The 25,614-nt window shown below is 41.2% G+C and overlaps 2 protein-coding genes across 4 annotated transcripts in view; one reads left to right on the top strand and one right to left on the bottom strand.

Moving 5' to 3' along the window:
* Nucleotides 1-184: 184 nt before the first annotated feature.
* On the top strand, nt 185-21,347 carry GLT8D1 (glycosyltransferase 8 domain containing 1). Of its 3 annotated transcripts, none has more exons than XM_030569346.1 (10): nt 185-448; nt 4,808-4,867; nt 4,971-5,069; nt 6,253-6,469; nt 13,124-13,241; nt 14,541-14,625; nt 16,464-16,576; nt 17,199-17,365; nt 17,572-17,684; nt 20,480-21,347. In XM_030569346.1, exons 2-10 carry the CDS (start codon nt 4,852-4,854, stop codon nt 20,668-20,670), a joined length of 1,119 nt encoding a protein of 372 aa, XP_030425206.1. In that variant the 5' UTR covers nt 185-448; nt 4,808-4,851; the 3' UTR covers nt 20,671-21,347. The 3 variants fall into 3 exon arrangements, with proteins under 3 accessions (XP_030425206.1, XP_030425207.1, XP_030425209.1); XM_030569347.1 differs by lacking the exon at nt 185-448 and adding an exon at nt 515-599; XM_030569349.1 differs by lacking the exon at nt 185-448 and adding an exon at nt 1,482-1,555.
* GNL3 (G protein nucleolar 3) overlaps nt 21,065-25,614 on the bottom strand; it is a 23,312-nt gene continuing 18,762 nt past the window's right edge. The window contains exons 13-15 of the mRNA XM_030569345.1: nt 24,711-24,898; nt 22,951-23,032; nt 21,065-22,849 (exon numbers count right to left, since the gene is read on the bottom strand). Of these exons, the coding sequence (XP_030425205.1) occupies nt 22,764-22,849; nt 22,951-23,032; nt 24,711-24,898 (356 nt within the window). The 3' untranslated portion in view covers nt 21,065-22,763. The remainder of the gene's footprint in view (nt 22,850-22,950; nt 23,033-24,710; nt 24,899-25,614) is intronic.

Here is a 25,614-nt window from a genome sequence, read left to right as displayed (position 1 = left end):
CCGGACCCCGTAGGACACCAAAGCCAACCGCAGCCACAATCCGCCGCCCGGCTCCGCTGCGGCCTACGCGACGCTCGGCTGCGTCTCCATGGCAACAGTTAACAGCGCTCCAGGACCTGGGCTGCGGGGTCCTCAGCGCAAAGGTGTGCCTAACACACTGCCGGACTGAACGTGCGCCGGGTGGGCTGTTTCTCTTCGCTTCAAGCTCGGGTTTGAGGATAGCCCTGTGATGTGCTAGGCCTAACGTGCCTTCCTAAATAATATTGGGGCTCATAGTACCTGTTGTGTAATCAGGCGGCGCGGTGGATACCCGAGGCCTGGCCAACCGCTGACAGCCGCCTGCTGCTGCGGCTAGCACTGTGTTGTGTTGAGCTGGCATTTGGCTCTGGGCTGCCTGGCGGCGGGGAGCGGGAGCGGGAGCGCGGAGCCGGGCTCCCTGGGCACGCAGGTAAGGCATCTTCTCCGCACCGCGGCTGTCTCGCCTCCCCCCTCCCCAGGGCAGGGGCACCGATCCAGTGCTTGGGGCTCGGCGTTTCGTAGCCCTGGCACCCCTGGGCGTTGCAGTTCACAGCCCCGGCACCCCGGGCTTGCTGCATCAGGTATGAATGGAGAAAAATTGCTTGAGCCCAGGCACCCTTTTCATTACAAATTAAGCCCTGCACCAGTCCCTGCGAGGGGCAAGGAGCGAGCAGTGCTGCTGGGCAGACAGCAGAGAAAGTGCAGCCCTGGGCAAAGCAGTCCTGACAGTGCCCCTGCCTTGGCACATGATCTGCCCCCACAGTATGGTGCAGATGACTGAAAACATCGAGTGCCTTGTCTGAAATATAAATGTTACCCGCTTGAGGTCTGCAGGGCTCGGCGCATAGCTGCTTACAACCGGGCTGTTTCTGCCTTCCTGGGGATATTACCTATGAAGTTAAATTGGGTGGGACCTACCATGTTGATGCAAGAACGTTAAATTTGTTCACTGGGCAATGGTCCTTTAGAGCCTGTTAAAACTGATTCTCAAACTTTTGTACCAGTGATCCCTTTCGCCCGCCCACCCCCGCTGGATGCCAATAGGACCAGTGATCCCTTTCACATAGCAAGCCTCTGTGTGTGACCCCCTGCCTCCTTATAAATTAAAAAAAACTTTTTTGCATGTTTAACACCATTATAAATGCTGGAGGCAAACAGAGTTTGGGGTGGAGGCTGACAGCTTGTGTTACCCCCCCCCCAATAACCTTGTGACTTGATCCCCAGTTTAAGAACTCCTGTGTTAAACTGTGCAGTTCTGCAGCAGATGAATCATTAGGAAATCTCTGCACCATAGGTGTCACATCTGAAATTATTTTGCTGGTGAGGGAGGGTTCCTGAAGCGTCAACACTTTTTTTTAGTTCTTTTTGTAAAAGATGTAAACATTTGACAAGGAGCTTTCTAATTTTTCCTTTTCCCTCCTAAAAACAGAAAAGGGGGTCTTCAGTTTCAGAGAGTGTGACAACTCCTGATAATCAAGATATATGTAGGGACTGCAAATCTGATGTTCAGTACAACTAGTTCTGTACTACTCACAAGGTAGTTTAGCACAAATGAGATTCCACCAAAGGTTGTAGTTGTATCATTAAGTCTGAGGGTAAACTTGTTTATTTGTGATAAACTCTTGCTATTTGCTTAATATGTAAAGAGGAAAAAAGATTACAATGCTTACCTTTTTTAGCATCTGCGTAGCCTTTGATTATACACTTATGTCTTATCCTGAAAACATCTAATGCATGTGCTTAGCTTTATGCTTGTGAGCAGTTCCATTGACTTGAATGGGGTACTTATACGTAAAGAAAATAACATGCATCAGTATTTGTGAATCGGGGGGATATGTCCTCGCTGAAAGTATTTTCAGAAAAAGTAAATACACAATAATTTAATTGAAACCATTTCTGGTTCTATTAAAGGACATAGAAAAACATGTACATTTGTATAATAATTATACACACAATGACTCTTTTTCTGTCTGTAATTATTGTAGGGCCCAATCCTTGTTTACATGGGAAGTCCACATGACCTCAATGAAATTATGTATTTGAGCAAGTGTTTATAAAATCAGGCCCATGTATTGCATCTCTCTGTGTGGAGAGAGACTTTGAGCAATGAATAAACAATGTTTCTGTTTTTTGTGTAGGAAGACAATAAACTGCATTTTATTACTGCTCTGGAAACTTTTCAGAGCGAGTTTACTTTTCTGACTTTGAATACTAATAAATGAGGCATGTCTTTACGTTTTCATCTAATACTGCTTTGTTTTTAATCACTTAAAAAGACTTCAATATAGCATGTTTCATAGTAGGACTGCTAAATGATTAAAAAATTAATCACGATTAATTGCATTGTTAAACAATAATAGAATACCATTTATTTAAATATTTTTGGGTGTTTTCTACATTTTCAAATATATTGATTTCAGTTACAACACAGAATACAAAGTGTACAGTGCTCAGTTTATATTTATTTTTATTACAAATATTTGCACTGTAAAAAAACAAAAGAAATAGTATTTTTCAATTCACCTAATACAAATACTGTAGTGCAGTCTCTTTATCATGAAAGTTGTCCTTACAAATGTAGAATTTTGTACAAAAAATAACTGCATTCAAAAATAAAACAGTGTAAAACTTTAGAGCCTACAAGTCAGTTCTATTTCTCGTTCAGCCAGTCATTCAAACAGACAAGTTTGTTAACATTTGCAGGAGATAATGCTGCCTGCTTCTTGTTCACCATGTCACCTGAAAGTGAGAACAGGTGTTTGCATGGCACTGTTGTAGTTGGCATCGCAAGAGATTTACATGCCAGATGTGCTAAAGATTCGTATGTCCTTTCATGCTTCATCCGCCATTCCAGAGGACATGTGTAACCCACACACCTTCTGGGTGTGGTGTTCTGTCCATCTAGTGGCACTGAGACCACTTCGAGAGCAATTAATACGTCTGCTCTATAACCTTAGCTAGAGCAATTTGGCTTTTAGCTCGTGCGATATTGGTTCATGCACTAAGCTCCAGATGTCCCCGGTTCAATCCAGCTCACCGACAGCCGGGATCTGTCAGTGTTGTTCTTGCTGATGACGGTTCTGCTCGATAACAACCCAAAGCAGTGCAGACTGATGCATGTTCATTTTAATCATCTGAGTCAGGTGCCACCAGCAGAAGGTTTATTTTCTTTCTTGGTAGTTCAGATTCTGTACTTTTTGCAGTGGAGTGTTGCTCTTTTAAGACTTCTGAAAGCATGCTTCAGACCTCATCTCTTGTTACCCAAGGTTTTCAGAACCCCCAGCAGGGGCAACTTAACTATTTCACTCCAGGTGGTCTAAGGAATAAATCAACAGGAACATAGCAATTCTGTCTGACAAGATTCATGCAAGTAAGCATGCTCTTGTCTAACACTGAAGTTTATTAGATTTAAGCACACACAAACATAAGCAATAAGTTGAAAATATCCCAAATACTTACCTAACATCTGGAACAGTATTGAGTAATTAGCAGCAGGTTCACAGTGGCCAGTTGCTCATCCACCTGGGAGAAAAGGTATCAGGAAAAACGTCTCTCAAGATGATTTCAGAGAACTGCTCCAAAGTACTGTATTAGCTAATCTTTTATAACTAACTTCTGCAAAACGCATAGGTCACAATGACCTCTACTATAGCATCACTTTTTTTACTTTCAATAAATTTTTAATATCAGAGGCGCCCAGACTCAAGGTTTTCCAACCACCAAGGTTTTCAGTCTCAGTTGTTTACTTGTTTGTCCCCTCCTCCCATTCTGAATAGCAGAAACTGCCAGCTAGATATGACATTGCTTCTGAAAGCCTGTCTCTAAATTAATCCTTAACTACATGTTGTTCTATGGTTGCAATTAACTGCATCACATTCTGGGATATACACATCTCTCAAATCCAGGATAACACTTTCTCAGATTTTGGAAGGCACTTCAGATTCTTAAACCTTGGATCAAGTACTTTAGAAATCTCACATTGGTACCTTCTTTGCATTTTGTCAAATCTACAGTGAAAGTGTTCTTAAAATGAACAACATGTGCTGAGTCATCATCTGAGACTACCATAACATGAAATATATGGTAGAATTCAGGTAAAATAGAGCTGGAGATATATAATCCTCCCTCAAGGAGTTCAGTCACAAATTTAATTAATGCATTATTTTTTTAATGCGTGGTATCAGCATGGAAGCATGTCCTCTGCATTGGTGGCCGAAGCATGAAGGGGCAATACGAATGTTTAGCATGTCTGGCATGTAAATACCTTGCAGTGCCAGCTACAAAAGTCCCAAGCAAATGCCTGTTCTCACTTTCTGGTGACATTGTAAATAAGAAGCGGGCAGCATTATCTCCTGTAAATGTAAACAAACTTGTTTGTCTTGGTGACTGGCTGAACAAGAAGTAGGACTGAGTGGACTTATAGACTCTAAAGTTTTACATTGTTTTGTTTTTGAGTGCAGTCACATAAAAAAATTTACATTTGTAAATTGCACTTTCATGATAAAGAGATTGTCTGAGGTGAATTGAAAAATATTATTTATCGTTTTACAGTGGAAATATTTGTAATAAAAATAATAAAGTGAGCACTGTATACTTTGTATTCTGTGTTGTAATTGAAATATATTTGAAAATGTAGAAAAACATCCAAAAATATTTAATACATTTCAATTGGTGTTCTATTGTTTAACAATGCGATTAAAACTGTGATTAATAATGATTAATTTTTAAAATCGTGATTAATGCATGTGCAGGCAGTGGAATGTAACTGTTGTATGTTTTCCTCTTACAGGTTTGTAAAGAGGCTTCACTTATAAACAAAGACACAAGGGAAAAATGACATTCAGAAAAGGTACATATTTAAAACAAGCAGACAAATAAAGAATTTTTGTGCTGTTAGCTTTTCCTGACCTGTGAGATTATCCTAATTACCTTTCTCTTTTTCTCTGTTTCAGTGAACATTGCCATCCTTGTACTTGCTATTGTTATATTTTTATTACTTCTGCATCACAACCTTCTAGGTCTCAGTGACTTTTTGAAACGAGATGTAGCAGGTACAGTTGCTTTTTTAAATATATTATTGAGTTTTCTTTTCAGATCAGTAGCACAGTGCATACCTAATCCAAAACGAACCTCTGCTATACTAAAATGGTTTCTGCAATATAATAACAATAAATCCCTTCTATAATGAAGTGTATTTTGAATGCATAGATTTCCTGTCTTTTTGTCTAAATTTTATGTCTGTACTCCATTAACCTTAAATTTTTACTAACTTCCTCAGAACTAAGAGGAAGTTGGTCCTGATTAGTGTGTCTGCTGTAGACTTCATTGTAATGGGGTCATGAGTATGCAAATACAGATGGAATCCAGCAGTTTGTGCTGCAGCTATATTTAGTGAAAAATGACAGCTTTGATGGTGCAGTAGTATTGCTATGTATCTCAAGTCAGACATTCATAGATTTTAAGGCCAGAAGGGGCCATTATGACCATCAAGTTTGACACTCTGCCTAACAAAGGGCATAGAATTTAATCCAGTGATTCCTGCATGGTGTCCAATAATTCAAAAAATATCCAGTTTTGATATGAAGACTCCAATTGATGGAGAATTTACCATATTCCTAGATCTGTTCAGTTGGCTAATTTAAAATACCAACATCCATTTTTGTATCTGCACATTGCAGGTATAAATAGCTGTGGGTTCAGTTTAGGTCATTTTAGATATCTAGGACTCCTGAGAGACACTCTGTCAGCTTGGGGAGTAGATGACACCATAGCAGCATTAATATAGTGTTTCCATCTCAGAGGAATTAGAAAGAGAATTGGAAGAGAGGATGGTGCTGGGAAGGGTAGAAGCGAGGGAGGCTATGTGCTGAGCTGAGAGTGCAGCTCATTGTATCTCAGACCCACTTTAGCTCTCTGTGTTACCAAAGCCTTGAAATTAAAGAATGAAGGAAGGAATTTAATCTAAGCTCTGATGTTCCTGTGTACCCTGCCATGCTGGCTCATTGGGGAGTTGAAACTTATATGTCTGTATAATATTATTGTAATTTTCATGTGTTGTTATTACAAGTTTGTACAAAACCTAGCTTTAAAAACTTGTAATAGTTCTGATCCCTGCTTGGGGTCTCTAAGAACAGTAGAAATAGAAATAACTGGAGGTGTTAAGAATTTTCAAACACTAATAATTTTTTATTTGTAGAACAAATATATATAAAATTCTATTCTCTTGTCCTGCAGATTCAAGTCCATTAGGACTCCAGCCTATAGATTTCATACCCGAGGCTCCTCAAAGGCAGACTGACGAAAGCAATGATCAGGAAATTCCTGTGGTCATTACAGCATCGGATGACAGGCTTGGAGGTGTAATTGCAGCCATGAATAGCATTTACCATAACACTAAATCCAACGTGGTATTTCATATTGTCACTCTAAATGATACAGTGGACCATTTGAGGTAAACTGTGCTTTCCAGATTCAGCTCATTGCATTAATGTCAGACAGGATTAACTTTCAGAAGAGGAAAACACCATCTGGTCCAACAATCTAGACCTTTGAAAACTAATTGTAATCCTACCTGTTTGCTTTACCAGACCTTGTGATCATTTCTTTTTCAGGCAGCTGTAGGTGCCTCTTGAAACTGTATATTCTGTTCGCTACTGTCACCCTCCCTGGTAACATTCCAGATGTAGACTGCAGTCTGTGTGGAGTAGCTCTGCTTTGCTTGATTTCTGTGTTCCTGGTTTCCTAACTTTTAAAAAATGTACTACAACAAGTAAACACTGAGGACCTGTCAAAACCAGTGAGCCAAGAAAATCCAGAATTTCCAAGGATTCAGGTTCTTCCCATGTTTGTCTTGTTCCCCAGAATGACTAACATTCATTTTAGGGCCCAATTCTCTGAAGTCCTGAGTGCCCTTATCTCCCATTGATGTCTCAGAATGAGGCCCTTGATCCATTCTTTTACTTGTTTGACTTTCAGCTGCACACAAAAAAACTGCCACAAATGGTGGGGTATTTAGTAAGAGATTTCAATTTACAGCATTAAAAAAAGAACGGTAAGAAATTTGCTTCCATAAATGTGGCAGAGGAATGATTTCCTACTCTGCTGTTGTGCATGCTTAAAGAAAACAGGTTAAACATGAGATAGAGGAAATTATTTTTTTTGATAGAAGACAGATTCCATCATAGAAAGATGAGCCCTAGCAGTGAAGTGTCCAAATTTTTAGATTGGTATTTGACCCTGTCATAAACAGATAGCTAAGGGTTAATGTCTCTTTCACCTGAAGCACCTGACCAGAGGACCAATCAGGAAACCGGATTTTTTCAACTTTAAGTGGAGGGAAGTTTGTGTCTGAGTCTTTGTTTTCTGTCTGCCTGCTTTCTCTGAGCTTTGGAGAAGTAGTTTCTACTTTCTACTCTTCTGTTTCTAAGTGTAAGGACAAAGAGATCAGATAGTAAGTTATATGGTTTCTTTTCTTTGGTATTTGCATGAATGTAAGTGCTGGAGTGCTTTGATTTGTATTCTTTTTGAATAAGGCTGTTTATTCAATATTCTTTTAAGCAATCGACTATAAACTTTTTCAAACCAAGGCCAGATACAGAATGGGGATAACCCCAGATCATGCCCGTCGGCACTTCAGAACCCAAAAGTGGAAACCAGAGGTGTCATTTCCCAAACACGCCTACTACATTGCAAAAAACTATGAGGCCTGGATAACAGGAAACAACGTTCAAACCTTGGAAGAACTGCACCTCCTCATACAAATGGAGCAGTTCTTGGATGGTGTTCCTGAAGACATCACACAGTACATACAAGATGGAAAACCCAAAGATCTCGCTGAGGCGGGAGAGATTGGAGTCAAATGGATGGAACTGGCAGAAAGCAAAAAAGCTACTGTCAAGGGGAACGATTACCCCAGGGGGCACACAGACCATAAACCCTACAACCGAGGACAGCTAAAGACCCCACATACCACCCAAGTAAAGCCACAAACACCCTACCCTTCCACCTCACCAGTCTCCAGTAACTCACCTCGGCCCAGTGACCCATCAGATGGAAGATGCTTTAAGTGTAATGAACTGGGACATATCAAGGCCAACTGTCCCAAGAACACCATGCGAGTGCAATTCATTACACCACCATCACACCAAAGATCCCCAGGCCCAGATGCCTCTCAAATACCCTTGGAGCGAAGGGAAAATTTGAGAGTGGGCGGAAAGAAGGTTACTGCATGGAGAGACACGGGGGCACAAGTGTCAGCTATCCACCAATCCTTCGTAGACCCCAAATTCATCAACCCAAAGGCCAAAGTTACAATTTACCCCTTCATGTCACAAGCTGTAGACTTGCCTACAGCTCAACTGCCTGTCCAGTACAAAGGCTGGTCAGGAATGTGGACTTTTGCAGTCTATGACAATTATCCTATCCCCATGCTACTGGGGGAAGACTTGGCCAACCAGGTGAGGCGGGCCAAGAGAGTGGGAATGGTTACATGTAGCCAAACCAGGCAAGCTTCCAGACCCATTCCTGTTCCTGAGCTGTCCACAGACGCCCCATCTGTGTTACCAGAGACCCAGACAGAGGTAGTGGATTCAGATTCCATGCCAACCACTGAAACAGCCACAGCACCTCCAGTCTCAGGCCCGGAACTGGAACAGCAACCAGCACCAGCAATTGCAACCCCATCTTCAAACTCAACGCCAGTGGGCGCCAGCGAGCCAGAACTGGCAGAAGCAACAGACAGCCATACCTAAAAGGCTCAGCCAGAGCCTGAAATACCCTCAGGTGCACCAGCGGAGAGCGGTTCACCAGCAACGGAAACAACCCTATCACCTACATCGCTTCCAGAAGGATCAAGCCCAAGTCCACAGTCTGAGGAAGAACTGGTGACCCCAGCCTCAAGGGAACAGTTCCAGACTGAGCAGGAAGCAGATGACAGCCTTCAAAAAGCGTGGGCGGCGGCACGGAGCACCCCACCGCCTCTCAGCTCTTCTAATCGATCCCGGTTTGTTATAGACCAAGGACTTTTATACAAGGAAATCCTTTCTGGTGGACACCGGGAAGAATGGCAGCCGCAAAAACAGTTGGTGGTTCCAACTAAGCTTAGCCCATGATCATCCCAGTGGTCATGCTGGGGTGAACAGAACCAAGGACCGGTTGGGGAAATCCTTCCACTGGGAGGGGATGGGCAAGGATGTTGCCAAGTATGTCCGGTCTTGTGAGGTATGCCAAAGACTGGGAAAGCCTCAAGACCAGGTCAAGGCCCCTCTCCAGCCACTCCCCATAATTGAGGTCCCATTTCAGCGAGTAGCTGTGGATATTCTGGGCCCTTTCCCAAAAAAGACGCCCAGAGGAAAGCAGTACGTACTGACTTTAGTGGACTTTGCTACCCGATGGCCAGAAGCAGTAGCTCTAGGCAACACCAGGGCTAACACTGTGTGCCTGGCCTTAACAGACATCTTTGCCAGGGTAGGTTGGCCCTCCGACATCCTTACAGATTCAGGGTCTAATTTCCTGGCAGGGACCATGGAAAAACTGTGGGAAACTCATGGGGTGAATCACTTGGTTGCCACCCCGTACCACCATCAAACCAATGGCCTGGTGGAAAGGTTCAATGGAACTTTGGGGGCCATGATACGAAAATTCATCAACGAATTCTCCAATAATTGGGACCTAGTGTTGCAGCAGTTGCTGTTTGCCTACAGGGCGGTACCACATCCCAGTTTAGGGTTTTCACCATTTGAACTTGTGTATGGTCACGAGGTTAAGGGACCATTACAGTTGGTGAAGCAGCAATGGGAGGGGTTTACGCCTTCTCCAGGAACTAACATTCTGGACTTTGTAAGCAACCTACAAAGCACCCTCCAACACTCTTTAGCCCTTGCTAGAGAGAACCTAAAGGATGCTCAGGAAGAGCAAAAGGCCTGGTATGACAGACGTGCCAGAGAGCGTCCTTTCAAGGTAGGAGACCAGGTTATGGTCTTGAAGGCGCAACAGGCCCATAAGATGGAAGCATCATGGGAAGGGCCATTCACGGTCCAAGAGTGCCTGTGAACTGTAAACTACCTCATAGCATTTCCCAATTCCTCACTAAAGCCTAAAGTGTACCATGTTAATTCTCTCAAGCCTTTCTATTCCAGAGACTTACAGGTTTGTCAGTTTACAGTCCAGGGAGATGATGCTGAGTGGCCTGACGGTGTCTGCTACGACGGGAAAAAAGACGGTGGCGTGCAAGAGGTGAACCTCTCAACCACCCTGGAACGTCTGCAGCGGCAACAAATCAAGGAGCTGTGCACTAGCTTCGCCCCATTGTTCTCAGCCACCCCAGGACGGACTGAACGGGCATACCACTCCATTGATACAGGTAATGCTCACCCAATCAGAACCCCACCCTACCGGGTGTCTCCTCATGCCCAAGCTGCTATAGAACGGGAGATCCAGAACATGCTACAGATGGGTATAATCCGCTCATCTACCAGTGCATGGGCATCTCCAGTGGTTCTGGTACCCAAACCAGATGGGGAAATACGCTTTTGCGTGGACTACCGTAAGCTAAATGCGGTAACTCGTCCGGACAACTATCCAATGCCACGCACCGATGAGCTATTGGAAAAGTTGGGACGTGCCCAGTTCATCTCTACTATAGACTTAACCAAGGGGTACTGGCAAGTACCACTAGATGAACCTGCCAAGGAGAGGTCAGCATTCGTCACCCATGCGGGGGTGTAGGAATTCAATGTCCTTCCTTTCGGCCTTCGAAATGCACCCGTCACCTTCCAGAGGCTGGTAGATGGTCTACTAGCTGGACTGGGAGAATTTGCAGTTGCCTACCTCGATGATGTGGCCATTTTTTCAGACTCCTGGCCCGAACACCTACTACACCTGGAAAAGGTCTTTGAGAGCATCAGGCAGGCCGGACTAACTGTTAAGGCCAAAAAGTGTCAAATAGGCCAAAACAGAGTGACTTACCTGGGGCACCAGGTGGGTCAAGGAACCATAAACCCCCTACAGGCCAAGGTGGATGCTATCCAAAAGTGGCCTGTCCCACGGTCAAAGAAACAGGTCCAATCCTTCTTAGCCTTGGCCGGATACTACTGGCGATTTGTACCACACTACAGCCAAATCGCTGCCCCATTGACCGACCTGACCAAAAAGACCCAGCCAAATGCAGTTAAGTGGACTGATAAGTGTCAAAAGGCCTTTACCCAACTTAAGGCAACGCTCATGTCTGACCCTGTGCTCAGGGCCCCGGATTTTGACAAACCATTCCTAGTAACTACGGATGCATCTGAGCGTGGTATAGGAGCAGTGCTCATGCAGGAAGCAACAGATCACAACTTCCATCCTGTCGTGTTTCTCAGCAAAAAACTGTCTGAGAGGGAAAGTCACTGGTCAGTCAGTGAAAAGGAATGCTATGCCATTGTGTACGCCCTGGAAAAGCTACGCCCATATGTTTGGGGACGGCGATTCCAACTACAAACTGACCATGCTGCACTAAAGTGGCTTCATACTGCCAAGGGGAACAACAAGAAACTTCTTCGTTGGAGTTTAGCTCTCCAAGATTTTGATTTTGAAATTCAACACATCACAGGAGCTTCTAACAAAGTTGCTGATGCACTCTCCCGTGAGAGTTTCCCAGAATCCAGTAGTTAAAAAGTGTTCTTAAAATGTAAAAGTCTATTAGTTATATACTTAGTAGTATATGTAAAGGTGCATGTGTTGTAGTAATCTGTTTATTTTAAAGTTCTAGAAGGAAATCGCCGCCAGTGAGCTTCCCCACTGTCTGCAATTTGGGGGGCGTGTCATAAACAGATAGCTAAGGGTTAATGTCTCTTTCACCTGAAGCACCTGACCAGAGGACCAATCAGGAAACTGGATTTTTTCAACTTTGGGTGGAGGGAAGTTTGTGTCTGAGTCTTTGTTTTCTGTCTGCCTGCTTTCTCTGAGCTTTGGAGAAGTAGTTTCTACTTTCTACTCTTCTGTTTCTAAGTGTAAGGACAAAGAGATCAGATAGTAAGTGTTATGGTTTCTTTTCTTTGGTATTTGCATGAATATAAGTGCTGGAGTGCTTTGATTTGTATTCTTTTTGAATAAGGCTGTTTATTCAATATTCTTTTAAGCAATTGACCCTGTATTTTGTCACCTTAATACAGAGAGACCATTTGTATGTATTTTCTTTCTTTTTTATATAAAGCTTTCTTTTTGAGACCTGTTGGAGTTTTCTTTTCTGGGAAATTTCAGGGAAATTGAGTCTGTACTCACCAGGGAATTGGTGGGAGGAAGAAATCAGGGGGAGATCTGTGTGTGTTGGATTTGCTAGCCTGATTTTGCATTCCCTCTGGGTGAAGAGGAAAGTGCTTTTGTTTCCAGGACTGGAAATGGAGAGGGGGAGTCACTCTGTTTGGATTCACAGAGCTTGTGTCTGTGTATCTCTCCAGGAGCACCTGGAGTGGGGAAGGGAAAAAGGATTATTTCCCTTTGTTGTGAGACTCAAGGGATTTGGGTCTTGGGGTCCCCAGGGAAGGTTTTTCAGGGGGACCAGAGTGCCCCAAAACACTCTAATTTTTTGGGTGGTGGCAGCAAGTACCAGGTCCAAGCTGGTAACTAAGCTTGGAGGTTTTCATGCTAACCCCCATATTTTGGACGCTAAGGTCCAAATCTGGGACTAAGGTTATGATAGACCCTTTTCTGCCTTCCTCATCTCCCTTCTCCAATTAACTGGAAGGTCAAAGTTAACACTGATTATCTTGAGTAATGCTTTTTGTAATGGGAGCATGAGTTTCTGATGCTAAATACTATAATGACTTGAAAAGTAAATCTCAGAAAATTCCATTAGCCAGCACCTAGGGCCACAATCCTGCAGTGAGCTCTATATAGGCAGACTTCTGTATCCATACAGCACTGAAGTCAAACAGATTATATACTACATGCACATTTTATAGCTAGGGAAAACAACCAAGCTAGAGTAACCAGACCAACACTTATTTGTGTCATTATCGTTTGGATGATCTCCTCTTTATTTCTGGTTTAATTTGATCTCATTTCTCATTTAACCATGCTTATTCTTTTTTGTAAATGTGCGACTTCTCTTCCTCTCTTCCCTGGGCAGGGCATGGCTGAGTAAAACTGCTCTGAAAAAGGTGAAATACCGAATTTTGGATTTCGACCCTCGTATTTTGGAAGGGAAAGTGAAAGTGGAGTCTGAACAGGCAGACTCCATAAAACCGGTGAGTATGATGCTGATTATTTGTTGTAAATATGAATCAGTGGTTACATATGTTGGTAAATGATGTAGGCAGACGTATTAGTTAGATCTGGACAGATCTGTGATTTATAGCTAGTATTTTATAGCTTTATTCTCTGTGTGTTTTTAAACCTGTATTTTCATAGATGTAAAAGTTTTGCTTTTTGTCCAAACTTAATTGTATATTCAGTTTAGAAATAATGAGGCAGGTACAACCTTCCCCACAGAGATTAACGCTAGGTAGTGACTGTGGTAGTTAAATATATGGCACTCTTCTGATTCTGTACTAAACCAATATACCAGCAGGGGATGCTCTGCAGTTGGACATGCTATCCCTTCCGATAATTTGTGGTTATTAAATATCCCAGAACTCTTTTCACAAGAATAGAAATATTAACTCCAAAGTCCTGTTCATTTTCCAATTTGGATAACTACATTCTGGTTCCCTAAAATCCACCTACATTTTCATTTGGATTAGGAGTCATTCCCTTCCTATCCTAAATTATTGCAAAATGCTGGTGTGCTCTGCAACTATGGGAACCCAAAGATTGCTACATTTCATTAGTGAGAAATATAATTCCTTGGTATAATGGGATCTTTCAGGATAACAAGTATTATATAAATGTCCATTGATTACATTATTAACCCTTTGCATCTAGTCATGATTAATATGAGTCAGTTGTTCAATCATAGCTGATTATTCCAAAAAATACGATACGCCAACTTAATTTTTCTGTTATAAGCAAAATATTTTTAAACAGCTCACGTAGGCCCCAGTCCTGAAATCTGATCTGCTAGCATTGATCCCTGCATTTGTGTGAAGTTCTACTGAGTTAGTGTAGTTCTGTGCAAGTGCTCAGGTTAGTTAACTGCATTGTAGAAGCAAGGCCATATGGAGCACTTAATATTTCCGAAGTGCCATATGAACATTTAGGCTGTGATATTCAAAAGAGCCTAATGCCCAGATCCACAGTGGTACTTAGGCTCCTAAATTAATGGAAGTTAGAAGCCTGCCTACCTCTGAAGATCTGGGTCAAAGTGACTTAGTTCCACTGACTTTCAATGGAGCTTGTGCTCCTAAATCATTCAGGTATTTTTGAAAATTCTGCCCTTAACTTTTGTTTTAAAAAAGCAAATAACTCCCATCCTTGATGGTTATTTTTCTTTTGTTGCATATGTTGTCGTGGGTACTGGCATTTCCAGAAAATTAGTTCCAGAAAAAAGTTAGAGTTCCCCATTACTCTATCACTTTCTCATTTCTCTTGCTTGCTTGTGTTCACAGTTAACCTTTGCAAGATTCTACTTACCTATGTTCGTTCCTCATGCAGAGAAGGCCATATACATGGATGATGATGTAATAGTGCAAGGTACTGAACATTTTCTTCCTAAGTGAATAGGAGTTGCCTTGGTGGAATGGATATAGTTCACTACTCTGGCCAAATCACCCTGTTTTAAATGTTTAATTAAATTAAACATTTAATTGTCGTGGCCTTATTCCTTGTTTTAGATGTTAGCTAAATGCATCTGCCCCATGTAAAGGCACAATAACCCCGTAAATGCACCTAATCTGTATAAGTCTATACATTCAGAAGAAACTTTTTCCTATCCCTACTTGGTCAGTTTTTGCCCTGGTGAAGCATAAAGATTGCTGGCTCTCATATTTGTACCTTGTCTAGTTTAACCAAGTTGTTGAGATAGTGTTGATGTTACTGTAATTTTAGCATCTAACATATATTTTATGTATGCAAAATAAAACTCATGATTTTCCTAACACCTTTTCTTTGACAATGTTAATGTTAATTTTTACTTACTGTTTAAATCTCCCACAAAAGGAGTATTTTATTACAAAAATAAAAATTTACGTTATTTCAGCTTTAGCAGTAAAACTACTGTAGAATTCTCAGTTCCCTAGTGAATCTTGCAATGTTCTAGGGAGAAAATTCTTTACCTAACAAGACCGCAGCAACAAACAAGGGGATTTTTTTTTTTTTTCAGATTCTGTTTTTCATTTCACCCCCTTTATATCAGGGGCAGGCAAACATTTTGGTGTGAGGGCTGCATTGGGTTTCAAAAATTGTATGGAAGGCCGGTTAGCAGAGGCTGTGCCTCCCCAAACACCCAGGCGTGCCCGGCCCACCCACTCCTGCTTCTTGCCCCCTGATGGCCCTCCCGGGACTCTGGGCGCATCCAACCTGCCCTGTTCCCTGTCAGTCTCCGCCATCCCATCCAACCCCTCCTCTCATTCCTGACTGCCTCCCCTGGGACTCCTGCCCCATCCAACCACCCTTTTTCCTGACCATCCGCAGAACCCCTGCCCCTGACTGCCCCCTGCCACCCCATCCAACCCCCCCTCCCTTCCTGGCTGCCCCCTGGAGACTTCTGCTCCCATTCAATCCCCCTGTTCCCCACCCTCTGACCGCCCCGAATACTATCCACACCCCTGCCCCGGACCATCACCCTGAACTCCCCTGCCCTCTATCCAACCTCCCTGCCCCCTTATCGCACTGCCTAGAGCACTGGTGGCTGGCAGCATGAGCACCAGAACAGGCAGCCGCACTACCTGGCTGGAGCCAGCCGCGCAGCAGAGCACTGGCTCAGGCTGCGGCTCTGCAGCTGCGCTGCCCCAGGAGCTCAAAGTCCTGCTGCCCAGAGCATTGCACTGGCAGCGGAGCAAGCTGAGGCTGCTGGGGAAGGGGAACAACAGGGGAGGGAATAGGGCCGAGCTTCCCGGGCCAGGAGCACAGGGGCCGGGCAGGAGGGTTCCGCGGGCTGGATTTGGCCCACCAGCTGTAGTTTGCCCACCTTTGCTTTATATTGTGTATGATTTCTAATGTAAAATCCATTTCTCAAACAAAAGACCTTGGTTTTAATGTCAGCTCCTGTTGTATTCAGTGAGAGTTGGATTAGGCCCCTAGTAATCAGCAGGGTGATTTGGCCAGAGTAGAATTGGAGATGCAGGAGTTAGAGGTATACTTCCACATAATGCAAGCTTGTGTATAACTGGCATGTACTGTATTTAAAGGAATATATTTTTAAACATTTAATTGTCGTGGCCTTATTCCTTGTTTTAAAAAGATGTAGCTCTGTTTTGAGTTGGGTAAGATTGTGTTGGTATCAACACTGGGACAGAGTGTACAAAAACCATATGAACTAAAGCTTAAGCAATATTTGTGTTTTGATTCTCTACTTGATTTGAATTTTTCAGATGATATCCTTGAACTTCACAACACACCACTGAAACCTGGCCATGCAGCTGCATTTGCAGATGACTGTGACTCAACCTCTAATAAATTTGCCATCCGTGGAGCAGGGAATCAGGTCTGAACAGTTCAGATAAAATAATATCAATATTTCAGACTCTCATTTTCAGAATTGGCCTCTGAGTTTGTTCCTACTTACTTGCTGATAAATTTCTTGGCACTTGGATGTCAAGTATGTGACTGAACCCGCAAATTATTCAGATATTTGTGGGCACAACTGAAAGCCAAGTTGAGATCACATTCAAAAGTAGAGACATAAGCAGAGCTCTTTGAATTTACAACTGTGCTGTACAATGGGAGTAAGACGGTGCTGTGAAGAACGTGCAGTCTAGAACTTAACATTCTATAGATATGATTTAGTTTGTGTGTGCATATAATATGCTCGCACTAGTGGTGAGATTGGTGACATCTTAGATTTTAGGTATTAAGGTGAGTGAGCATTCCTGAAAGCATAAGAAAACTTTTATAGTGAAAGCTTTACATGTTGTCGTGCCTCTTAAACCACATGCTCTATCCTGTACTAAAGGAATGGAAAATTGTTTTATCCACACAATCCTCTGTTCTACAAGGGGCATTGAATTTTTTTTTAACTGTGATGGAGCAAGGGAGAGGGAGAATGCTGAATGACATTTTATTTGGGAGCAGTTAAAACTAAAATTCACTTTTTGTTCCGTTTTCAGTACAATTATATTGGATTTTTAGACTATAAGAAACAAACAATCCGGAAGCTCGCCATGAAAGCCAGCACCTGCTCTTTCAATCCAGGGATCATTGTTGCTAATCTAACAGAATGGAAACTACAGAACATCACTAAGCAATTGGAGAAATGGATGACACTTAATGTAGTGTAAGTATACAGAAATCAGGGTAGACAAGTCAGGGGTTGGGGTTACTGTGATGAAGATTCACTGTGGAATGAAGGATAGTGGGGGTCTACATAAGTAGCTAGCCAGACAGAATGCAGCATGTTCCTCTGTGAAGTAGTTATATGAAAATTAACCATTCTAGAGCTGTATCTGCACCCTTAGCTAATAACTTCATCTCCCCCTCTAGAGAGGACTTATACAGCAGAACTCTGGCAGGTAACATTGCCACACCACCACTGCTAATTGTATTTTACAAGCAACATTCTAATATTGATCCCATGTGGAATGTCCGACATCTTGGTATGTATGAAATGAAATCCTGACACATTATTCCCTCCTGCTATGCTTATTACCTCCCCACATGCATTCTGTCAGATCTATAGCTGAATGCTGTGTTGACGGACCAAATTGACTCCCCTCCCCTCCCCCGCCCCCAGGGATGCATCTTTTTCTGCTTTACACTGTTCTCCCCACTTTCAGAGCTCCTGCACCTGCAGCCTCATTTCAGAACCAAATGATTTTTGCTTTTTAAGCTGCCAGGAGGCTTGAACAAGCTGAACTTACTTTCAAGTTTTCTACATTATTAAACACATTTAGTATATTTGGAAGAACAGATCTGCCATTTCAACTCAAATGCCTGTGGCGCATACTTCGGTTTTTATTAGGGCTGTCGATTAATCACAGTTAACTCACATGATTAACTAAAAAAAAATAGTGATAAATTGCAATTTTAAGCACACTGTTAAACAGTAGAATGCCAATTGAAATTTATTAAATATTGTGGATGTTTTTCTACATTTTTCATATATATTATATATATACACACACACAGTATTCTGTGTTGTAATTGAAATCAAAGTATATTTTTATTATAAATATTTGCACTGTAAAAATGATAGTATTTTTCAATTCACCTAATACATGTACTCTAGTGCAATCGTTGTCGTGAAAGCGCAACTCACAAATGTAGATTTGTTACATAACTGCACTCAAAAACAAAACAATGTAAAACTTCAGCGCCTACAAGTACACTCAGTCCTACTTCTTGTTCAGCCAATTGCTAAGAGAAACAAGTTTTTTTACATTTACAGGAGATAATGCGCCCATCTTATCATTTACAATATCATCAGAAAGTGAGAACAGGCATTTGCATGGTAGCTGGCATTGCAAGGTATTTATGTGCCAGATATGCTAAACATTCGTATGCCCCTTCGTGCTTCGGCCACCATTCCAGAGGACAGGCTTCCATGCTGATGACGCTTGTTAACAACAAAAATAATGTTAATTAAATTTGTAAACGAATTCCTTGGAGGAGAATTGTATGTCTGATGCTCTGTTTTACCTGCATTCTGCCATATATTTCATGTTATAGCACTCTCGGGTGATAACCCAGCACATGTTCATTTTAAGAACACTTTCCCTGCAGATTTGACAAAATGCAAAGAACGTGCCAATGTGCGATTTCTAAAGATAGCTACAGCACTTGACCCAGGGTTTAAGAATCTGACGTGCTTTCCAAAATCTGAGAGGGACGAGGTGTGGCACATGCTTTTAGAAGCCTTAAAAGAACAACAGTCTGATGTGGAAACTACAGAACCCAAATCACCAAAGAAAAGAAAATCAACCTTCTGCTGGTGGCATCTGACTCAGATAATGAAAATGAAAATGTGGATTTGGATTGTTATTAAGCAGAAGCCATCTTCAGCATGGACGCATGTCCCCTCGAATGGTGGTTGAAGCATGAAAGGACGTATGACTCTTTAGTGGATCTGGCACGTAAATATCTTTCAAGTAATGCTGCCCACTTCTTGTTTGCATCATCTCCTGCAAATATAAACAAACATGTTTGTCTGAGCGACTGGCTGAACAAGAAGTAGGACTGAGTGGACTTGTAGGCTCTCAAATTTTACGTTGTTTTATTTTTGAAAGCAGTGTTTTTGGTACATAATTCTACATTTGTAAGTTAAACTTTCATGATAAAGAGATTGCACTACAGTACTTGTACAGTATTAGGTTAATTGAAAAATACTTTTTTTTTTTACAGTGCAAATACTTGTAATAAAAAAATAAATGAGCACTATACCACTTTGTATTCTAATTGAAATCAATATATTCAAAAATGTAGAAAACATCCAACAATATTTAAATGAATGGTATTCTATTATTAACACAATTTTTTTAAGTGCTTGACAGCCTTAGTTTTTATTACAAGTAGTGCAGCCCTAAGAATGCTGTGAAGTGCACTGGAAGGCCACAACGGCTCCAGAATAGGAGCAATGGCACAAAGCAGTGCTTAGCTGTACCTGAGAATCTGGCCCCAAGAGTCTTAATTTGTAATAGCAGCAAAGAATCCTATGGCACCTTATAGACTAACAGATGTTTTGGAGCATGAGCTTTCGTGAGTGAATGGAAATTTCCAGGGGCAGGTATATATATGCAAGCAAGCTAGAGCTAACGAGGTTACTTCAGTCAGGGAGGATGAGGCTGCGTTCTAGCAGTTGAGGTGTGAAAACCAAGGGAGGAGAAACTGGTTTTGTATTTGGCAAGCCATTCACAGTCTTTGTTTAATCCAGAGCTGATGGTGTCAAATTTGCAGATGAATTGAAGCTCAGCAGTTTCTCTTTGAAGTCTGGTCCTGAAGTTTTTTTGCTGCAGGATGGCCACCTTAAGATCTGCTATTGTGTGGCCAGGGAGGTTGAAGTGTTCTCCTACAGGTTTTTGTATATTGCCATTCCTAATATCTGATTTGTGTCCATTTATCCTTTTCCGTAGAGAAAAGGAAAAGGATAAATGGACAAAAATCAGATATTCACCCACGAAAGCTTATGCTCCAAAACGTCTGTTAGTCTATAAGGTGCCACAGGATTCTTTGCTGCTTTTACAGATCCAGACTAATACGGCTACCCTTCTGATACTTAATTTGTAATGACTGACTCACTTGCCAATCCCGTCCCCCATGCCCCAAACTAAGGCCACCCATTGTTACATCTGCATTTCATAACTGTGAAGTTAAAATCTTGCATGGTAAGATGATTTTACTGCCTTTATTTCATGCTCTAATGTGCAGTTGCAAATTGCTTCTCTTTCAATACAAGGCTCTAGCACTGGAAAAAGGTATTCTCCTCAGTTTGTGAAAGCTGCCAAGTTGCTCCATTGGAATGGACATTTCAAACCCTGGGGAAGAACAGCTTCTTATGCTGATATCTGGGAGAAGTGGTACATTCCAGATCCTACTGGCAAGTTCAGCCTGATCCGCAGACACTCTGAGATCTACGAGTCCAAGTGAAATGGATTTTATAAACTATTGTCATTTTCTCAGGAAACTCTTGGAGACAGCAATGTTTCTTTCAGCTGATTTGTATTACAGAGCAGTCTTTGCTTCTCTAGAGCACAGGGGCAAGTACATTTTCAGGTGACATGAAACTGTACCAAACTGCATCTCTGAAGAAGAGACTTATTTCAGATATGATTGGGGAAACAGTCCAGCCACACTGGAGCGGAGAAACACCTACATGAACTAGCCTTTTTGCTAGGTAATTCCTTTTAATTACATTCTTCCAGTCCAGTGCAAGTCTTCCGTTTGATATTTTGCAAGCTACAGAAATAGATGTCTCTTGTTTGTAGGGACAGTTTATCTGGGTGACAGCCACACGCAAATCTTGCACACCAATTTATTATAATCAAAAGCTGCTACTGGTTTCTTGGTATCTTATCCTCTGATATATGGAGCTTTATAAAAGGCACTTTCTTTTGCATGAAGACCTACTCACCATTTATATGTAACCTTTCTTGCACTGTCTGTGTGTGTATGATCTTACTCTTTATTTTTCAAAGGCGACTTCAAGTGTTATTTCACTGAGAATTTTTTTAATGTGATTGCCACTCAACACAAACTGTTTTTAAAGGTGTGGAATAAACTAAACTTTGTTAAAAAATAAAACGATTTAAGGTTAATTGTTCAAGTAATTTGAGCATCAGATGAATATAAAACTCATTCTGGTCTTGAAATACTTGGTCTAGTAGTGGAAACTTGTCTGTTTCAGTAGATTTTGCATCTAATTAAGAAATGTAATTTTTTAAAGAAATGAATTTCCTTGGCACTTCAATTAATTGTAAAAAGAAAATATGCAAAATGTCTTGAGTATTAAGTTTTCAAATTAGAAACATGTCAATTTTTAGAGCCTGAAACAAGTAATATCAAGTGATTAACTATTGCCCCTGCCATTTGGAAGGAGTATTGAATTACAGTGAGAACTGGCAAAGTTGAGGCTAGTAATAACCTTGTTTTTAATATATGTCAGAGATAGTGGTACTATCCCTTATTCTGTCTGGAGCACCTTCTTTTGTGATTGTCTGGTTTCTAGTAACTCACCAGGGGAACACTGCCCTATTAAAGGAAATATTACAGCATGCCTGTCTGAGCCTGGCCCTTTAAATTAAGCAGAGCCAAGCAGCTGGAGTCCTAGCATAGCTGTTTTGCACATGCATCTCCTTTTCTCCCAGCTGGTAAGTGTAATTCAAGAGGTTACACATTGAATGTCAATTTTTAGCATTCCTTAAGGTATATTATTGTGATCTGTTTCTGCAGCAACTAGTTTCTTCTTCTTTAGCAATAGGCGGGTTGCAGGAGGTATTTACCTCTTGTCCTAAAAGGCAGAATATACATTTTATAACCTTTCAAGTTTGCACCAAGCTGAAGGGATTAAGCATGCACATGAGACTTTCTGTGTGCAGTGAATAGGGATTCTTATAGTTAGCTTGACTTTTTTTTTTTAAGTGTAGGAAGGTTTTTATGTAGTCAAGACTAAATTCTGTGGGTTAATTTGATAGTAATTACTATAACTTTGTACTGTGAAGTTGCCTTGGTTGAAAGAGCTTTGATACCTTTTGCTAAGGATTAGATTCTTCCTAGTGTAAGTATTTGTGATCTGAATGGAGTGAGGGTGAAAACAATATCTGCAATTTCATAGTTTATACTGTGTCAACTTTAATGTTTATCTTATAGTTACAAAATGGAAAACAGTAGTGAGTAACTTCTTCTGAAACATCTTTTTCCTACAGTACATATAAGACTCAGAGGCTATTTAGTCCTTAAGATTCATTTAATAAAATCTTTTTACAGAAGTTTAATTTAGAGAACTACAACATTTACAAAACTGAAGTATACACAGTTCTAGAAAACAAAATATTAAGTTTGAAAATCATGTGTAAGTTGCATTCTATATAATATTTCACGTCAGTAGAGATATCGGGTCTTTGCAGCAGCCTCTTGCAAGCAAGGTCCATGAAAGAGGCCGAAGGAGAGATGCTTTATAGCTACTTAGAAAGTTAGCAATGCCCTTCTCAAAATTAGGCCTTTGAGTGTATGTTTTTCTGTCTTTACACATAATCTGTATTAAAATCATAAGCATCATCCTGATCAGTTGTCTCATCCAAGTTGAATGATAAAGTACGGGACTGTTCACCTTCAGAAGAGAGAATCTGTTAGACTGAAATCAATACTAGATTGACACTGTTACAGAGAATGATGTATTTATTACTTAAATCACTGGCTTTAAATACATACCTGCTGTTTGCTCTTCTGAGCTTCCATCCTCCATGCTCAGTTTTGCAGGGTTTGTTTTGTTGTTTGTCTGAACATCACTTCCCTAAAACAAAGTTACAGATATTATTGCTGTTTTTTTCAGTCAGCAGTAGGAATAAACTTCCCTTTATAGGGGAGACTCCTATAACAGATCTACCATTCCCACAGAACTGGTGCTCCTTACATAGTTTCAGTGATTGATCAGCAGGTGAACAGATTACAATTCACATTACCATTTCAAAGAGTTTTATTAAATGTTTAAATATTTTTATGTAGAGCACTCAGCGAAAGCATGTGCTGCTTTAACCATTCCAGCTCCATTACCGCAAAGGCACTGAATCTTTAAAAGAAAAAATCCTTAAACTAGTAAGAATTGTGTGACAATGTACTGCTCAATCATACTGGGTTTCACCTTTGCCCTCCTAGCTTTTTTTAACATTTAGATGTAAATTCTTCATGGTAGGCAAGTACCATATGCAGAATTATTAGACATTACAGTTTGGCAAGGATCACTTCAGTCACACTGTGGGAATTACCACTAAAAACTGAGTAAGGGGAAGAGGTAAGCTTCTTTCTCAACAAAATGAATAGGATTTTTTCCATCTGTTACATGGTCAGACATTCAACAGCATATGGGAGGTGACTGCTTCTGTACTGGGGTTACTATACTGGCACAGCAGAGCTGGGAAATCAAACCTATTTGCACCAGAATTACATAAATCATCAATTCCTACAAATAGTAAACCAGTTACAGCTTCCAGCTTATTAAAGAGTTGCCCAGTCACTCTACTTTATAAACATCAACCTATATCAGTTCTTGTTTTAGGAACACATCAGCTCAACCATTGTTTGTCAAGTGCAATATGGTCAGATTTCATATATTTTGAGCACTAAAGAAAACAAACAGGTTTTGTTAATCAGCATGGGAAGGTTTAACACACCAAAGCTGCTATAGGTTGCACTACTTGGCCAAGCTTCAAAATTTAAAACCGGATAAGCTGCCATAAACCTGTATTTCAGGAAGGCACATGGATGATAACACACCAAACTCATACTCCCGGTGTAAGCAGAACTGAGTTGTTAACAAATAGTTTGGAGACTTTACCAGAGAAGGTTAAGAGAAAACATTTTGATTTCCTCAAGTGATGAGTGGAGCTAGAAGTTAGTTGAAGATGAAGAATTTTATATTCATTTTGAGTAGCTTTTGTTCACTCAGTGACTATAAAAATAAAGTTTATGAAGTTCTAAGTTTGTTGCTCAATGATTCTGTAGCAAGTTCACTCAGTTGAGCACTACTGCCACAAACTTATGCTAGGATCTGAAAGACGAGGTGGACTCTATCTGACCATGATGTGCTTCTGAGAATTCTACAGCTGACACTTAATTAACAATTTGGTTGATGGATGAGCCAGAATAAAATCCAGCGCACTCTTCCAGAGCTGTTAGCTCTGCAGATGTAAGGAGAAAACTGATTTAAAAAAAGCCTATAAAAATTTACAGTAAAATGAAGACAGGACTCAGACGCAAGGCACAAAGTTTGAGTAGGATAGTGCCATTCTTAGGCACTCACTTTCCTGACCGTAACAATGAAGTTCTCTACCTAACCTTCCCCCCTTTTTGTAGTCAGGCTAACAGACTCTCTAGGGAAGATATTAGGTGGTTTCCCCTGCCACCTCTACAGTAGATACCCTTCTCCATTTACAAGCCGTGATACTGATTGGTTTTTATCAGCTATGTCTTGCCTCTTGAACAGCTTCCTCTTCCTCATCGCTGTCCTGGTCATCTTCAGTTAAATCCTCCCCTTCTTCACTTGTTTCCATGTTCTCCAGTTCTGATGTTCCCTCAGTTAGTTCATTCTCTTCTATTGTCCCATTTGTCAAGCCAGAAGACTGGAAAACGATACTGCTTGCCAGATTGGGATGTTTTACAGCTGTGAAAGATATTGGACACCTCTGTTAATAAAGTTAACAGATGGACCTAGATGTAATGAACAGATATATATGGGTATCAATTTCCCAAAGGGTGAATCAACTTCCCATCGCCTGCAGGAAAGAAAATAAAACTTAAGTGTGGCAGTGAGGATCCAAGTTCTGAACTGACCTTAGCATGCACCCATGGTCACCAATCAGTTAACAATATAGCAGTTTGACAAACTGCCCATACAAATAGATTCTTAGTTAAAATACCGTACATAGCTTCTTTATGCTGTTTCCTACCCTTTTCCAGATGGGAGAAATTCAAGCAGACCGATTAAGTGATTTATCCAGTGACCTGGAGTTGTATAGTTGAGAAAAAATTTGATTCCATGTCTTGTACTCTAGCCACTAGGTCAGCCTTACTCAAAATATTTAGTAACTTTAACATGCTGATTAAAACTGGCAGCAGCATAGACCCTAGAATTTTACAGTGAAGGGGATGCATCCCAATCTTAATCTGAAGCATCAAGTTGTTATATACATGTATTGTTAGACATGGACAGACTTGAAGAGGAGGTGCAAACCACACAGCTATTTCACTCTTACAGGAACATGAATTCTGGAAGCTGCCCCAAAGAGGGGACTGCATGCCCGTAAGGCTTATAAAGGAGGCCCCAAAATGAAGTTTCAGAGAATACAAAGGACTCACAAGGTGGTTATGTCTTTCAGG

This window comes from Gopherus evgoodei, chromosome 7 (genome assembly GCF_007399415.2).
Source record: "Gopherus evgoodei ecotype Sinaloan lineage chromosome 7, rGopEvg1_v1.p, whole genome shotgun sequence".
NCBI lineage: Eukaryota > Metazoa > Chordata > Testudines > Testudinidae > Gopherus > Gopherus evgoodei.
Note: the sequence above shows the minus strand (reverse complement) of the source record. Positions and strands in the feature narration are given on the sequence as shown.